The sequence below is a fragment of the Myodes glareolus genome, chromosome 16, assembly GCF_982192425.1.
Source record: "Myodes glareolus chromosome 16, mMyoGla1.1, whole genome shotgun sequence".
NCBI lineage: Eukaryota > Metazoa > Chordata > Mammalia > Rodentia > Cricetidae > Myodes > Myodes glareolus.
In genome coordinates this window covers 28,057,068-28,074,976 of record NC_142041.1, presented here as the reverse complement: position 1 = coordinate 28,074,976, position 17,909 = coordinate 28,057,068, and the positions used below count along the sequence as shown (strand labels likewise).

At 49.1% G+C, this 17,909-nt stretch overlaps 1 protein-coding gene across 1 annotated transcript in view; it reads left to right on the top strand.

Annotated features, from left to right (window-relative positions):
• Positions 1 to 17,909, top strand: part of Col15a1 (collagen type XV alpha 1 chain) — a 104,575-nt gene that overhangs the window by 55,699 nt on the left and 30,967 nt on the right. The window contains exons 12-20 of the mRNA XM_087897132.1: positions 2,913 to 3,005; positions 4,080 to 4,205; positions 4,679 to 4,741; positions 13,022 to 13,057; positions 13,434 to 13,574; positions 13,751 to 13,819; positions 14,749 to 14,784; positions 14,885 to 14,968; positions 17,536 to 17,601. Of these exons, the coding sequence (XP_087753258.1) occupies positions 2,913 to 3,005; positions 4,080 to 4,205; positions 4,679 to 4,741; positions 13,022 to 13,057; positions 13,434 to 13,574; positions 13,751 to 13,819; positions 14,749 to 14,784; positions 14,885 to 14,968; positions 17,536 to 17,601 (714 nt within the window). The remainder of the gene's footprint in view (positions 1 to 2,912; positions 3,006 to 4,079; positions 4,206 to 4,678; positions 4,742 to 13,021; positions 13,058 to 13,433; positions 13,575 to 13,750; positions 13,820 to 14,748; positions 14,785 to 14,884; positions 14,969 to 17,535; positions 17,602 to 17,909) is intronic.

Genomic DNA, 17,909 nt, shown 5'->3' with positions numbered 1-17,909 from the left:
TTGCTTTGTGTTTATAGTGCTAGAGGTTGAGCATAAATCCTTGTACATGATAAGTCAGTTTTCTACCACTGAGCTACAGTCCTAGAATCTAAAAAATTAATTATTTATGGAGAATGTGGCACACACACACACACACACACACACACACACACACACACACACACGAATGCAGGCCAGAATAGGGCATCAGGAGTCCTTTATTGTGTTATGCCCAGATCGTGGAGTCCCCAAAAAACCGACAAGGAGACCAAGTCCCGTACGTAAAAGGAAAGAGCCTTTATTCTTAATCAAGTTCCAATTCAGATTCTCTGTGTGTCCAAGGCATTCGCATGATCAGAGAGTCCCAAACACAGCTGTTGTGAGGGATTTCTAAGGTTCAGGACACTTGATTGACTGATGTTTGTCTGGGGGTACCTTGGTGAAAGGGGGTGGGTGTGTGCTGGAGCTTTTGTGCTGTCTACAGCCAAGCCACCGTCTTCAGACACGACCCAGAGTTTTGTCAGCAAAACCCACCACATTTAAAATCAAGTTGAATGGAATCATTGATAGGGTCCTTTGACCTCTATGGGCCTCAGCTTCCCTATCTGTTATGGAAGGTCCTTCTGAGTCACACGCCCTGCCCCCAGTTTTCCTCTTGGAAGGAGTTGATGAGGAAGATCTCCCACAGACCCTGGTCCCAGGTTGGTCTCTCAGCAGCTGGAGGATCTCAGGAGACCTGTCGGCTGTGTGATGACAGGGATACTTGTGGACCAGGAGGCAGAATGAAGGGGTGCTCAGGCCAACGCTGCCTCAGGTCCATCAGTGCAGAGTAACAGCTTGTCTTCTGGGAGAACTGCTCAGGCAAGCTATTTCCATATCAGGGTGACCCCAATGGTGATTCCCCACAGGTGACAATGTGACTGCCTGTCTCCATCTCTGCTCTGGCCCTGGGCCTCAGTTTTCAATTCTCTTGGAAAGCAATCCCTAGAAAAGCCATTAGCCTATGGGTGAGGTGCCCTCCTTGGTCTCCACCTCTGCTTCAGGGAACTTCAGAGGCAGCAGGGACCCCTGAGAGGAATCCTCACAACTCCCACATCTGGGAGCTGACTGTTGACGCCCCTCTCTGTCGACGCTCTCCTTAGGTTTGGCTCTGCCATTCTTCCACTGTGTTTATGAGGATGGCCATTTCTCTGGAGGCTTCTGACAGCTGACATCTTAGAAATTCACTTTCCTCCTTCTCCTCTCCTCTCTCCTCCTCTTCTTTCTCCCCTCCTCTTCTCCTCCCCACATGAATGCTTCTGGCATTCAAAGGCAATTCTTGAACACCAGTTAAGTCAGGCTGCAGAACTGTGGTGGTGGGGGGAGGTACTCCCTGGAGAAACCCATGGTTTCAGAAAGACAGATCTGGGAGGAGTCGAGACTCAGAGAGACTTCAGGACCAGGTAAAATGAGCAGTTCCCTGGTTGCAGATGCCAAGCCTGTGTAGAGCCCAAACCAGGGCTCAGGGAATCCTAGGCAACGCCAGGGTCTATGCATGTGTGTGCATATTCAGCTTCTCGTACCATATCCCTTCTCTTACTGGTGTAAGATAGGAACAAAGGACCACTAAGCCCTGAGAATCAGGGGAGTGGTGGTGGCAGCAGGCAGGGGGACAGGGTATGCCTTGGGCCATTCTTATAGAAGAAAATGCTTTTCTTCCATTTTGGGTTCAGAACTTAAAGGTGAACAGTTTCTACATAGAAGAAGGAGACGACAGTGCGAGGGGAAGTCTCGTTGACCCTGAGGGTTTCTCTAGGATGATGTTGTGGGGGAGGGGAACTTCCTGGATCTCCAGACTCCATAGTTTGTTTTTTTTTTTTCAGTCAGACCTCAGGCTTCCACTTTTCTGGAGTCCTGCAGGGTTCAGCTCCATATTTCGCTTATATCATCATGTTTTCTGAACCCTGAGGGACCAGGAAGGATATCCCCACTCGACCCTGTCAAGACCTGGTCTTTTTCTGGGCTTCCTAGCTCTAGGAATAATGCTTTTTTCATCTGGTCACCAGGAAACACACCTTGAACGTCTTCAAGGGATCCCTGCTTCCCATCTCAGCCATCTCTAGCTCCTGAGGTTAGCTGTGTGGTACTTCTGCCTCCATCAGATGAAAGCAACAACTTTATTGGGTCTCCTTTACATCCACTACTACCCCGGTCTTATATACTGTTCTATGACCGAGGCAACTTATAAAGGAAGGCATTTAATTTAAACTGGGTGCCTGCTAACAGTTTCAGGGGTTAGCCTATATCAGTATGGTGAGAAGCATGGTGGCAAGCAGGCAGGCATGGTCCTGGAGAAGAAGGTGACAGCTTACTTAAGAGCCTCAACTTATGAATCAAGGGAGATGGAGACTGGATCTGGTATAGGCTTTTGAAATCCCAAAGCCAACCTCCAATGGCACATCTCCAACGAGGCCACACCTCCCAATCCTTCCCAAATGGTTCCACTAACTGGGGACCTAGTATTCAACATATGAGCCTATGGAGAACATTCTCATTCAAACCACCACAACTCACTCTGATAACCACAGGACAGTGACCTTCCTGCCTCAGCTCTAACCTGCAACCCTGATCCTCCTGGGACCTCTTAGTGGGGGCTCAGTATATACATTTTCAGTGATCAAATAAAGCCATATCCAAACCTCAGGGTGGTTTCACACCGGAGGCCACCTAGAAACTAAGGAGTTCCCTGGAGAAGAATCAGAGGGATTAATAAGATGCTGAGACCAGGCCACCTGCAGGCTGAATGATGGGGAGACTGAGGCAGGACTCCCGCTGGAAAGGGGAGTAGAGGTGACATATTAAGGCTACAGAATATGGGAGCCCTTGAAACAGCATGGCTGTCTATAGAGACTTGTGCCTGAATCTCCCTGTGGGAATTTCTTTTTTTTCTGCAGGTAGGAGTGGAGACTGAAGGCTCTGGCCCTGTTTTGGACTCAGATGTGGGCTCAGGCTCTGGAGACTTTGTGGGCAACGAGGATCTGTTGAGAGTGAGTATTAGGAGTGCTGGGGGCTGGTGTTGGGGACCCGGAAGGGAACGTTGTGGGGTCAGACAACTGATGAAAGTAGACGGGCCCTTAGAGACTGTTTCCTGGCATCTGTGGGGATCATCACACATTTCCCCTTTATTTTCACATGTGTGGCATTTCCATCTCATTTTATTCAAGGGCGAGCCTAGATTTGCATTGAGATCTCTCTCTTCTCCACCGTCCTCCTTTCTCTGGAAGCTGCTCCCATCTCTTCACAGCAAGTTTGTTCACTGACTTTCACTTCTATCCATGGCTCCCACCCTACCCTTTACCTATGAAAGAATTACCCTGGTCCCTGCTCTGTTTGAATAGCATTTCATGGTAAATTTCTAGTGTGAAACCCTCCCTGGCCCCCAGTCTGCTCTTGGCCCATTCTTGGTGCCCGTGATACATTTGGTGTGCCCAAGGCTGGTTTTACTAGTCCTCTCTAAATTACCCACAGGGGAGTGTGGCTGGTTCTCCATGTAGCTGTTGCTCCATCCTTAGGCCCAGGCCTCTCTCCAGCCCTTCCCCTGAGCCGCCATGCTGCCTCAGCTTGATGCTCCACTTGGCTGCCCCTGCTGGGTTCCATGGTGTGAAAGCCTACTGGATCTACCAGGAACAGTCTGGGCTGGTGAGATCCGACAGTCAGCAGGAGGCTAAGGAAACAAGTCCACTTTGGAAAGTGTTTCAGGACGAGGTCAAACACAGGCTGTTTGGCTGACCTTACAGTCAATTAGAAAGCAGAATTATCCAGGGTTCCTCTGGGACTCCAGCTAATTGGTTCGTTATCGTATCTACGCCATTTGGGAGAAAGCCTGGCGTGAGCTGCTTGGAAAACCTTACATTCAAATGCCAGTTCCGCTGCTTTTCAACCGTGTGTGTAAGATTCCTAGAGTTGTGTTGTCTCACTGAGCCTCAGTTGCTCCCTATGCAAGGTGAGAACCCCACTCTTTCCTTACGGGATTGTTACGAGGATTGGAAAGGAGGTTAAAGAAAAAAAACATGCTTGGTATATTCACCCTCTCTCATTACTTTCAATACACTGTTTTTCAGGGTCCTCCGGGTCCCCCAGGCCCACCTGGATCACCTGGGATTCCAGGAAAACCAGGAACGGATGTTTTCATGGGACCCCCTGGCTCTCCTGGAGAGGATGGAGCTACTGGTGAGCCAGGACCTCCGGTGAGCAACCAAAGCCTCCTCCTTCGCTCTGCGCTCATGGGGCTTCCTTTCACAGACAGATTACAGGCCCAGCACCACTCAAGGCTGGGGACCAAAATCTTCCCCTTCAGGGTCATTTCTGAGACTCCACGGAAAGACAACCAAGAAGATGCCAGATGCACCGCTTTGTGATTCATATGGGGGTGGGGTAGGAGTGCAGGCTCATGGAGATTTCAGAACCTGCCACAGGGCACCAGAGTTAGACCTGGTGTGGGAAAGCCTTGGAGGCCATCTGGTCCTGTGCTGCTCTTGATGTCCTCCCTCCTCCTCCGAGGACATGTGGTTCAGAGAGCCGAGGATGCTCGTCTTGGGGCACCAGCAGCTAGCCCTGTGCTCACTGGCCTTGTGTCCGCTCAACCTTTCCTACTTCCTAGGTAGGGTTTTGTGTGGTCTTTAGCAGCCATGCGGTGAGCTGATTGTCATATATTCTGCAGGGCCCCGAGGGACAGCCTGGACTTGATGGAGCCTCTGGCAAGCCTGGGATGAAAGGAGAGAAGGTATGGGGTGTGAGGTCCCAGCACAGGAAGCCAGCCTGGCTACTCTCCGACCTCCAACCTGAGTTTGTCCTTTCATTCTTTTTGGCCATCTCTATTGGATTCAGTTCACAGTTTTCTCATCTGTTTCTCCTTCCCACTCCTGTGTACCCTAGCATCAGTGAATGGCAGTGCCACCATCCACCCTGGGGCCTGTCTTCCCAGACTCCGTCTTCTCATTCCTTCCCTGTCATCACTGGCCCGTTGTCAAGAGTGACTTCTATACCTGTGACCGTTCTGTGCACCCTGACCATTCATCTCTTTCTGCCTACCCTGTAGCATTAGGACCCTCACTGATGTCCTTTCTACCCACAGTCACCCCCCTCCGTGCCCGCCCACCTTCATGTAGTGGGCACTCTCTGACTCCTGAGAAAATGCTAGCGGCAGTCTGTCGGGCAAAGCCCTAATGCCCGTCTTCATTAGCACCAGCTGTCTCCGCAGCGCATAGCCCACTGCTCACTGCTCCAGCTCTGAGCAACAAGCCAGTTGCTGCGTGCTCTTCTTTGCCAGCTTCTAAATCTGCACGTGTTATCTGCCTCGTCTGGAATGCCGTGTCTCTTTGTCATCAAGGCCCAGTTCAGATACAGTGACGCTCCTTTATCCTAAGTGTTGTGTTGCAAGACTCTTCCCCACATATATATTGTGCTTTTTTGCATACATATCCATTTAATTTCTAAATTAAGCACAACAAAAATTAGCTGCAGTAACCAATGATACAATCATAACAATATAACAAAATCGCTAGCATCACTACCCTTCGCTTTGGAGTCAATATTAAGTAAAATAAAGGTTAAGGAACGGGTGGATGATACCATACTTGGTTTGATAACAAGGTGGCAGCTAAGTTACTGGTGGGTGGGTAGTATATACAACATGGATATGCTAGACCAAGGAATTGCTCGTGTCCTGGGATGGATGAAGCAGGAAGCTGAAAGATTCTATTACGCTCTTCAAAATGGTGTGTGATGCCAACCTTGTGACTTGCTCATTTCTGGAATTTTCCATTTAATAATTTCAACCTGTGGCTGACTGAAACCACAGAGTAGAACCGTGGATAAGGTGAGGGGGACCCTGAATGTCTTCCTCCTCATTCTTTCATTTGGGGTTAGTATTTTGTTTGAGGCTTGTTGAGGCAGGGTCATGCTACACAGCTGGGGTTTGCCTCAAACTTGTGATTCCTCCGCTGAATGTCTAGGGCTACGATTAGAGATGTTGCATAATGCCTGACTTCTCTCAACTCTTCCAGCACCCGCCCTCCTTCCTCTTTCTGTGAACACATGGTAAATGTCGCTGAGAACCTTCCTAGCCAGTGACACAGAAGATGCTAGCCAGCCTGTGTACCCTACATCCTCTCCCGCCATAGAGTCGAAACAGCCTTTCAACCGGCACGGGTCTCTATTAGTCTTTTATGAAGAAGTGGGCTATTCTTCAAGCACCATTTTAAGCTATCATTTCTAGTTAGCCTGCCTTCCGTCTTTCTTGGCAGGTCTGTCTGCCTACTGTCTTCTATGCTGGTGCTCCTGGGAGAAGGCAATTCCTGCCCCTGCAGCCTTCCCAGCCAAAATGAGGACAAGTCTCTTTCTGCACAGAGAGATAATAAATGTTTTTAAATGGCAATTTGCACTAGGGATGCGCTAATAGGGTGAATGAGGGTTCAAGGCACCCACTGGATAGGAGGCTGAGCCCCGTGTGTCACCTCTGTGAACATGTTTGAAATGCTTCCTTCCAGGACACCCTGGCCACTCAATCCAATCCAGTTTCCACCAACTTAACGGAAAGAGTAGTCTGATTTTGGTTGCAAATGAATTTCTCAGAAAAAGACACAACTGTGAGATTTTAGGGAACTCATCTTATGCGAACCAACGGTTTCGTAAGAAATCTAGGTCTGCAGGAAGCACCGCCAACCCACACTTACCTTGCCAGCGCCTCCAAGCCAGCGGCTGGTCCTCCCACACTGTCTGTGCCTGAAGACACCCGTGTGCTGCTCCTGCTGCCCCGGTCAGCTGCAGCTGGCTCACAGAGCAGCAGGCAGGAGGAGTGGCCCTGCCCTGGGTGACCTCTGGAGATCAGTTTTGCTGGTTTATCCCTGGGGCTTGTTAAGAGGCGCCATGTTGTGCCGGGTACATGGACCGCTTTTGGGTTAAGCAAAAGCAGATTCTGGAAGGATTTGCACATTTGCATTTGGAGAGTTGAAGGGGAGTCAGTCAGAAATAAGTGTTTTGGGACTCTTATGAGAATGAGGACCAGTGGTACATTTGACCCCATCTCCTGCCAGTGTCTGCTGTGACCTACACAGGTTCATCAATAAGGCCTAGACAGTGCCTCCCATGGCTGGATAGACTGAGCTGGAGGAAGTCTTTTCTCATGCTATCCGCCAGGCACACAGAACAGCCCATGTGTCAGTGTGTGTGTGTGTGTGTGTGTGTGTTGTTGTTGTTGTTGTTGTTGTTGGGAGACAGAGTCCCGTGCAGCCCAGGTTGACCTCAAACGCTGTAAAAGCTGAGGATGACCTTGAACGCTAACACCCCTGCCTCTCTCTCCCAAATGCTGGATCTACACGTGTGCGCTCCCACGCCCAGCTCAAAGTGAGGTCCCCTCCCCCCCCGCATAATGAATAAGGCTTGATTTACTTGTCTGGGAAAGTTCATACACTTAACTATAACCATCATTATCACACATGAACCTGTCATCAAGGGTGGTCATGAAGAGTGTAGCTAGTAGATTATTTATGATGTTTAGTATAAACAGAAGTATCTCTTCTTTTCCCCACACTAAGCTGAACTGACACCTTTATCCCAGGCAGAAGGACATGGAAGTGGCCTACTTTCCCAGCTGCAGAGCACATCTGGTACAGAAGCTGAAGAGCCTGCTAGAGAGCAGGGTCCTCAGACACCACGGCTTTATACACTGCAGCTTCTGCTCCCAGCTTTACGATGACTGAGGGCATGAAGTCGTCAGGATCCAGGGCGTTCAAGTTATTCCTCAGCCTTAGAAGGTTCTGAGACACCCACACAGGAAAAGTCTGTCCTCTGAAGTTTTCTCAAGTACCCAGAATCACTGGGGAACCTCACTGGAGTAATCTCACTGGGCTGATAATGTCGCTGTAGACCCAACTTCTGTCTTTTCGTAAGTTAGAAGAGAAGTTTGCTGACATCATCACCACTGTCCCCATCTCTTAGCAATCCCAATCTGCTTTGGGATTCATGTAACATCATCAGGGTACCCTTGAGGACTCTGAGCATCGTGCTGCTTTTGCCCAGAATCCAGAAACCAGCTGTGTTTGAAGTCCAGCACATCACAATATTGGCTCAGCTTCCATCTTCTCTCTTTCATTAGCAGCTGGCTTTGGCACAACATTTGCATGCCAGGCTTCCATAAAGCCAAAGAGATTGAAGTCTGTAGGGGCTCCTGAGATGAAATTATTATTAATACTAACTCCAAGAACAAATTCAGCAGACAAACCTGAAAAAAAAGAAGAAAAAAGGCTGTCTTCTTCTGTGTTCCTGTATGTTGACACCTTGTAATGCCTTTGATAATTTAGTTTACCACAATGAGTCAGAACTTCTAATGAATTATGTTAGCCTTCTTGTGCTGTGACAGAACACCTGAGAAGAGGTGGGAGGGTTTGCTTTCAGGTTTAGAGATGTCAGCTCGTAGTTGTGGGAGTCCGTGGTGGGGCAGAGAGGGGTCAGAAGCTCAGGTCATCATGGTGGGAGTCTCTGGTGGGGCAGGTGCAAAGCAGCTCACGTTGGCCAGAAAGCAGAGTGCGTGCCTGAGCTAGGAGCTCTCCTTTTTCCGCTTCTGTTCCATCTGAACCCGACTCAGGCTGGCGTCCCCTCCTTATTTAATCCCCTCTGGAAACACCATTACAGACATGCCCAGAAGTATGCTTTGCTGATCTCAACACTGTCAGGCCAATCAAGCTGACAGTCAAGATTGATCATCACAAACTCTGAACTACAGGCCAGGCATGGTAGTGCACCCCTTTCATCCTAGTGCTGTGGAGGAAGAAACAGGAGGGTCTCTAAGGGTTTGAGGCTAGCCTAATCTGTATAGTGAGTTCCAGGCCAGCCAGAGCTACATAGTAAGACCTTGTCTCAAAGCGGAAAATATATATAACTTTTTAAATTCTGAACTATGATCTTGTGACACAGAACCCTATTGTGATATTGTGACTCATTCTGCTGTGGAGGGTGAGCCTCTACAGTTTCCCACTCATAACCACGTGGCTTTACAAGGTGGAGTTCCAAGAAAGTGCCTAGACTCAATGCACACAAATTCCTTCCGGCTAAGGAGTGGTGTGTGCTACTGCCCCGTTTCGGGAAGCAGATTATTTCCTGAACTATTTATTAAAGCTCTCAATTTTCACCCTACTCACTCATGAAAGTTCTAGTAGGTTAGAGTCTTCCGTCCCCTGACTAAACTGCTGGCCCCCATACCCGTGAGCCGTGGACCGGACATAAAGTCCTACCTTCTCAGCATGTTCCAGCTGTGTTAAAATAATCAGAGAGAAAGATCAGGGACTAAGATGGCTTCTAGAACTTCCTCTCAACCTGCTACAAGCTGCATTTGGCTTAAACAAACTTGGAAAGTAATGGAAAACAATGCGGTTTCCCACTTCGTGGTAATAATTCTCTTTAATGGCATCAGTTGGAAGCACAGCTGAATGTTTTCAGAGATGGGGCCGTTTTAAATGTGATTATAAGGTCTCTGCCGGTAGCTTGATATGTGTGGCTAGAGGTAGATACTTTTCTTAAGGAGGGGCTAAAGCTGGTAGTACACAGAGTCTAACTAACTGCTCACACCCAAGAGGAATAGAATTAAGAAACCTCAGTCTTGACATTTGGTAGCTCAGTAGGAACTCAGTAACTGAGAAACGTTTCTGCCCCTGGTAAAAGGTCCCACTTAATTGCTCAGTTTGCCTGTGTTGGTTTCTGGGGTCGGCTGGGGTGGGGATGATGGCTCTGGGCATGACTTCTTGCTCTCTTTAGTGTTCCATTTCCTTCTGCATCCCCAGAGAGCCAGGGCATCACTGGTGACTCCTGAGCTAGGGAGGCACCAGGGGTTCTGCCAGGCTGCCTAGGACCAGCTACCGAATGATCTGAGTGCACAATTTGGTGCACTCCAGCATGCTTTCCCTGCCCTGGGGTCTGGAGCCTCCTTTGTCAGGCCCAACGCTTTTTCTGCTGTTACCTGATTAGCCCAAGGACTTAGCAGGGTCTCCCAACTAAGGAACTATTACTGAGATGTGGGACCTTCTCCCCATGCCCCACACATACTTGTCTTCGTCCCAACACTCCTGGACAGCCCTCACCAGAGAATCCTGAGCCTCACACAGGGAGCCCCGGGGGCCTGAGGAAGATTATTGCAGCGGCTGAGCCTGGAAAGAGGGAGGATGGCTATCTGGGTCTATGAGTGGTTTGTCTCAGTGCCGGGCTTTCCAGGGATGCTCTCACTTTTTTTGGTCATCTGAAGAACTTTGTTTAGGCTCATCTCCAGCAAGCATTCCCAGAGCCAACTGGAAGGAACCTGAGAATTATTCAGTTCCTGGCTTCCTACCTGTGTCTTGGCCAAGCCACTGGACGAGGAAGTGTGTTGGACTCAGACAGACGGACAGAAGTCCTGCCTTAGGCAACCTTTTGAGTGAATGTGTAGTTCCAAAAGCAGTCACCTTTCACTTCTTCCCACATCCTGCGCTTCCTCCTCAACTGTTCTTGCAGGACCATATCCCTGTAGTGTTTTCAGAGAGGGTCCTTGCAAACTTTCTAGATTTTGGCTGCTTAAAATTCTCCTTTTAGCCTAATGTGCAGATGCATGCTTTTAATTCTAGCGCCCTGAAGGCAGAGGCAGGTGGATCTCTATGTGTTTGAGGCCAGCCTGGTCTAGATAGGGAGTTGTGAACCATAATAATGGCATCATGTTTTATTTAGCCGTGTATGCAATTTTAAATTTGAAACCATTTGCCCCTGAGATTTGAAGGTAGTCTCACTGTTTTCTGGGACAGATTTCGTTGCCGTGCTTGACCTACCTAAGGCCATCTGACTTTTCCCTTTGGCAAATTTCAGGAGTCTTTTTTTTTTCCCTTGACGTATTGAAACCCCCCATGTCCTGTCACTGGATGGGATTCTCCCATTTGGTACTAACTAGCCTTGGGGTGGGTGTTGTTTAATCTGGAGACCTCTGGATGGTGGTGTTTTTGTTTCTTGGTTTTGCAGAAGTGCTCAGTGTAGCCCCCTGCCCTCTGCTGAGGTCAAGTGCAGGACTGTCTGGTTCCTGCTGCTGAGGTCAAGTGCAGGATCGTCTGGTCACTGCTCTCTCATGCTGCTTTCTCTACTCTCTTTATTTTTTATTCTATTTGATCAGATATCAGAATTCCTGCCTATCCTCGGAGCTCCATTTGGTCATTCTTTCCGGGTCTTTTATTCTTTTGTATTCTTTTGTGCTGCCTTTTGGAGCAATTCTGTAGCCTGGTCTTTGGTTTTCTCTGTTAATTTTCTCTGTGGGATATGTCTCCTTTATCCCTATAGAGTTCTTCATTTTTAACCATGATATGTTTTTATATCCATGACTCCTAACTGGTTCTTTTTCATAACCATTATTCTGAGCTAATTCTCATCTCATAATAGTTGGTTCTTGTTTCAAGGTTGCATAATACCGTCCCTTTTCTCTCTGAGTATATTAAAGTTCTGGTTACATTCGTTCCCTTTGTTCTGTTGTTGACTTTGTCTCCTTCCTAGTGTTGCCTTCCCTCAGATTGCCGGTTCTTCCTCTGTGTTTGCTTTCAAAATTGTCATCCCCGTTTCGTTCTTAGGCCGCTGTTGGCGCAGGCCATTAAGGAAGTTGGCAGTGACTGCATCTGAGGCTTGTGAGTTTCTTACCCTCGTAAGAGTAGACTGTCCATCAGACAGAGTTCCTCCAAAACTGATCTCATTTTGGGTGCCCATGCACCTTCTAAGCTTCCAGATCTCTACCCCACCTTGCTCCTGAAAAGAATTAGTATTTTTTTAATGTGGTACTAGGGCACCCACAGGTGCTCCTTGACAGGGGTGTGCCTTGAAGGTGAGGGGAGCTGGTTGGTGTTGGCGGCCGTCCTGATGTAGGAACTCAGTCTGTCTCCCTGTCATAGGCTCCTGGGGTACTTCTGCTTCCTCCAGGGTCACCCCTACTTCTGCCTCCTCCTGGGCTGCCTCCTGCTCTTGTGTTCTCCTCTACTATGCAGGGCCTTTCGGTCTCTACAGTTCCTCTCTGTGACAAAGACCTTGTCGGCTTCCTGTCTGTTTCACGTTTGCATTCCTAATTACTTCCGGCCAGGTGACTCCCATCTTATTTGAAGATGGGTATTGTAGCCTCTCTCCACCCAGCCTGTGGGTGGTGTGGGTTATTTCTATGGGTTTGATCTAGCCCGGGAAAGAGGCAAGGAGAGATACAGTCTTCAGTGGCGGGCATGTCATAATCAATGTCGCAGCTTCTGTGTGGCCACGTAATGTCTGGACCGTCTCCTGCAGGGGAACAGTCTTACTTGGGCTCACAGGTGCAGAGGTTCAGGCCTGCTTGCCTAGCTCCATTGTTTGTGTCTGGGCCGTGGTGAGGCAGAAGTGTGGCAGCAAGAGATGTAGCAGAACGAATCTGGGAACTCCCTTGGCAGCGGAGAGAGAGGTTGGGGTGATATGGATGTTGTGCTAGCTGGCTCCCTGTTTCTTCCAACTTGACCCATGGGCCCCCAGCCTCTGGAATGGTGCTACCCACATTCAGGGCAGGTCTTACTCTCTTATGTAATGCTCTCTGGAGACTCCCTCACAGACATGCCCAGAAGTGTGCTTTCAGATCTTCAAGGTGCTCCTCAACCCAACTAAACCAATAATCAGAATCAGCCTCTTCTCTTGGTTTAAAACTGGAAGCACCCCTTACCTCCGTCATGGCAGAGGGTGGGGGTGGGGCGGCGGGAGTCAGCCTCCTCAGTGTGAGTCTCCAAGACACTGCTTCATGCCAGCTCCTTTAGTTTAATCTCAAAGGCAGGGGGTGGGGGTAGAGTTGGTTAATTATTGAGGAATGGGTTTCTCGAGAGTTGGGCCTGACTTGTTCAGCAGACTGATAGCCGTGGTATTGTGCTCAGCTTGGAGACACCAGCCAATCCCAGATAGAACGATCCCGTTGTATCCTGCTCAATGACTGTAATGCTGTATTTTCCTCTGAGCAGCACTAGTACGATGCATCTTAATTGGCCTCGGTGTTCATGTGTTTCAGGGAGCAAGAGGACCTAATGGCTCCGTTGGCGAGAAGGTAATTGAGAACAGCTTTTCCCTCCCCCCCCCACTTCCCTTTGCTATCAGTGTACCCCTGGGCCAGTGGAGTGAACCCATAAATGTCATAGGGCAAAGAGAAGCACTCCTCAGAGCAGTGGCTCAGTGAAGAGAGGCCAGCTGGGACAGTGGGGAGCGTACCCCTGCAATGCTCCCCCTTCCTCACCGCTCTGGTGAGCATGTTGGCAAAGGGAAATGTCAATTAGCGAGGCAGCTGTTCTGGGCCGTCAAGCAGCGCCCATCAGAGAATTTCTCAACTTAATTAGCTTCAAGGAGTCCACTTCTGACTCAGGTGCACACACTCTTCTTCCCTGGGAGAATTGCAGCTGGTAACTCTCCTGTCTTCTTCCTTACAGGGAGACCCTGGCAACCGAGGCTTACCAGGACCCCCAGGAAAAAATGGACAAGTTGGCACTCCTGGGGTCATGGGACCACCGGGGCCTCCTGGACCCCCTGGCCCTCCAGGCCCTGGATGTACAACAGAGCTTGGATTTGAGGTACTTTCGCCCTTTCCATGGCTGCAGAGTGATGGTTAGGAAGGACCATTAGAAGGCACAGCACACCGGGTACTGACCCGAGGGTAGAGGTTTTGCTGAGCTCCCTGCGAGCCCCCAGTCCCCAGCATTCCTCCTGGCAGTGAGCTCTGAAATCCTCGCTTCTTCTTCTCCCCGAGGACTTCGAAGGCTCGGGAGACATCCAGCCGCTGAGCAAACCCAGACTCACGGGACCCTCTTCTCCAAGTGTAAGTAGACTTTTACGAACCCTTTTATGAGCACCGTCCTGCTATCATACCTGAGTGAAGAGGCCCGGGGGGGGGGGGGGGGGGGGGGGAGGGGGCGTACCTGGCCTTTCTCTTTTTCATGAGTCACACACTCCAGCCCTGAGCCGTGCAGCCTGTAAGGCGCTCATTGAAGGCTGTAAGGTACTCATCACAGGGTCCAAAATGTGCAGTCTCTAAAGTGCTTATTGCAGCCTGTAAGGTGCTTATTGCTGACCCCGAGCTGCGCAGCCCATCAGGTATTTATCACAGGCTCTTTCTCCAGGGGCCACACAGAAGCTTCTCACAGACTCATGTAGGGAAACTTAATAGTCACCTTTGTTCCCACTGGCCAGCTCCTCACTACTGGCCATCTCTGCTTCGTGGCTTCCTGTCACCATGTTAGAGTCACTTTGCCCCCCTTTTGAAAAGGCTTTGCTCCCAGCAGGTGCCCTGCATGCTCCCTCGTCCCCAGAAGGCATTGCCCTTGCCCTTTGTGGTAAGCCTGCATGAAGACCCTCCACTGGATCTTATGATCTTTGTGACATGAAACAATGCCAAGTGCCCAGGGAATAACTTTTGGCACACACACACACACACACACACACACACACATACACACAAACAAAAAAAAATAAATAAAACAAAACAAAACAAAACCAAAGCTTCGTGTATACACAGGATCCGAGGGTGGAGTCGGGGACACTTCCAGGCTGGGAGAGGGCCTCTGAGGCTTGCCCTCTGCGGGCACTTCTCTTCTGACCCTGGAAGGGGCATTTCCCCCACTTTTTGATTCCATCACCTGGTATAGCATTGATTACAGAAATTAGGGAGAGTTGGCAATAGACTGACCGCACCAGCAGACAGGAGAAAACCAAAGAATGTCTCTTCATCTGTTTGGTTATTTCTGTCAGGGTCCCAAAGGAGAAAAAGGAGAACAAGGACCCAAGGTAAGTTAGCCCCATCTGAGGTGGGTGTCTTCCTAGAAGCTTATAGAAGCATTATCTATGGACTAAGAGCTTTGTTCTTACTTCCCTCTACTATAACTAGGGCGAACAGGGAAGGGACGGAACCAGCACTGTGGGCCCCCCTGGGCCCAGAGGGCCCCCTGGGCGTGTCGAAGTCTTGTCCAGTGTGAGTATCATCCAGACTGGAGCTTGGCCACGTGCCTTCTGCTTTACTAAAGGGGACAGCAGGTCACCTGACTCTTCAGGACTACAGGGCTGGTGGCTATGTAGAGTGTCAGGGCCTGCACCTGCCAGCAAGCTCACCTATTTGTTTGTCCCTACCCCTCCATGCCACCGCACTCCTACATATGACCTGCAGAGTCTACTTGGCAAGATTGAGGTCAGATAGCAGCCTAGAAAGTACTGGAATCTTGAGGAAGCCCCAAATAAATCTGGCTTGCCTTCTCAACTGACTGAGGTTCTGAACTAGTTGAGAAAGAAAGTCAAAGCTGGAGACGCAGGCCTGCGGTCACTTGCTCACTGCTGGCCAAGGGGGTGATAACGGCCTTCACCCTATGGAAGAGCGGCATATGTCTGCTCAATGATGGCAGACGGTATGTGGAGGCTGGTGGCCTCCACCCTGTGGGAGAGCCATACATGCCTGCTCACTAACTCCAGGGTCAGACAAGAGAGTGAAGGACAGTGTTGAGAATGCCCCAAACTGCCATCAGAAAGCACCCTCCATCTCTCCATCTTCCGGGGTAGGAGTAAAGAGACCAAGAGAAGCCAGATATATATATATATATATATATATATATATATATATATATATATATATATATATATCATGAGGTTTATCCTCAGATTATACCCCTGAGGGCCAGTTCTTGTCAGGGAGGCATCTTCAGATGAGCTCATTGGCTGTCTCTTTAGCAATTTGTTTAAAACTATTAATAGACAGATTCCAAATTTTCACTTGGAAAGCTCTCTGCACGGATGAGCAGAGCAAGCTCTCCCCACACTGACCCCCATTCCCAGGGAAGTAGTAATGTGTGATTTTGATGTCATCATTAATCCATATCACAAAGCAAAGACTTGTTAACCTGCCTGTCCTCCTACGAGCTCCTGGTCTTCTGCCTGTCCTCATCTGAGTGCCTTTGAAATCTCTGTGCCTACCGTTACCATGCATGCCTGGGTGGTGGTGGTGCACGCCTTTAATCTCAGCACTCAGGAGGTAGAGGCAGTTGAATTTCTGTGAGTTCAAGGCCAGCCTGGTCTACAAGAGCTAGTTCCAGGCCAGGTTCCAAAGCTACAGAGAAACCCTGTCTTGAAAAACCAAAACCAAAACAAAAAAACAACAAAAAGAAACACTGATGCAAACATTCCTGCACTCATGGCCTGCACCAGGCCCAGGGCTTAAAGTAACTAAGAGGCAAGCACTCCTGGCAGTTAAGAGGAAGACTGGGGCAGAGTGTGACCCATAGCCCGGTGAAATCAAGGAGGACTTTCTGGAGGAAGTATCTTTGGGCAGGGCCTAGACAAGAGAGGAGAATTTTCCTGAGCAGGCATGCGAATAGGACTCTCGGTGACTCTCAGTGTTCTGGTGGCAGCAGCACCCTGAGTCAAGGGAGGAGACAGACAGAACTGTGCTGGCTGTGTCAGGACACCAGGAACTCGCTGGCAGTGGGTAGCAGGCTTGAGGGTTACTAGAGTGATAGAGAGAAGCTGAACTGTGGCTAGATCAGATGTATGTCTGCCTGTCTGTCCATCCACCCACCCACCCACCCACCCACCCATCCACCCACTCACCCATCCACCGGTCCATCCATCCATCCATCTATCCATCCATCCATCCATCCACATATCCATCCATCCACCTACCCATCCATCCACCTACCCACCCATCCATCCACCCACTCATCCAATCCACCTACCCACCCACCCATCCATCCATCCATCCATCCATCCACTCACTCATCCATCCACCTGTCCATCCATCCATCCTTCCATCCATCCCTCTGTCCATCAGATATACACATACTAGGCCATTGCCTTTGAGAAAGACCATGGTGCTTCTAAGAGAATAACAACCAAACAGGCAGACATGAGAAAGGAAAATAAAGTCCCAAAAACCTAGAAAAAAGAATGACCAGAGTTAAGAGGAAAAGAGTGTGATTTAAAAGTGCCAAGTGTGTGGGGAAATAGACAATCTTGAGTGCTTGTGGGGGAAGTGTAAATTGCACAGCCCCTTTGGAGGGCTCCCTGACAGTCTGTTCAAACTAAAAATAGATGTCTTCCAGAATTGCACATGGAAAGCTCTCCACACAAGATGATTGAGTGGAAAAGAATGAGTCGAAGGGGAGTTCACACAGCCTGATGCCTTTTATGTAAAATAATGACATACATGAGTTATTTTGCACATACGTACATACATGCATGCATACACACACACATATATATGGACACACATGTACGTATGTGTGTATATACGTATGTATGTATACATACATTTACAATTTTAAAAGAGAAAACATTCATCTCCTGAGTAATTTTAAAGTTAATTAAAAAGTGACTGGCAGGCTGGGACTGTTTGACAGGGAGTGGGAGGGTTGGGAGTGTTTGGCAGTGGCTTTGAGGTGTGATCAATGTATCAATTCACTCCATGCTGGGTGACTTCAATTAAGGTCTCCTTGCCAGAAGCAAGGAGAAGCACAAGCCGTCCTCTGTTCTCACTGAGTAATTTTTCTCTTTCAGTCTTTGCTCAACATCACTAATGGATTCATGAATTTCTCGGACATTCCTGAGCTTATGGGACCTCCGGTTTGTATCTGTGGCTGCGCCTGAGTGAGGCTTCTATCCAGATCCCCACTTGGAAGTGTTGGATTGGGTTGGAATCCTTTTAGCTGCTGGAGCTCTCAAAGTCAAAAGGAAGAGAGCTTTAACATTTACACATACTTGATAGGGTCTCAAAAGAAGGAAGCAAATTCGTGTTGTTCAATAAACTCCCATGGCATCTGATGGGTATGGGGGGGGGGGCGGACAGTGCTGGCCATAGGAGCCCTGAGGTCCAGCCTTGTCTCGGCAGGCCACTCAGAGTCCCTGGTTCTTTTCCGGACTTTGGGATAGCT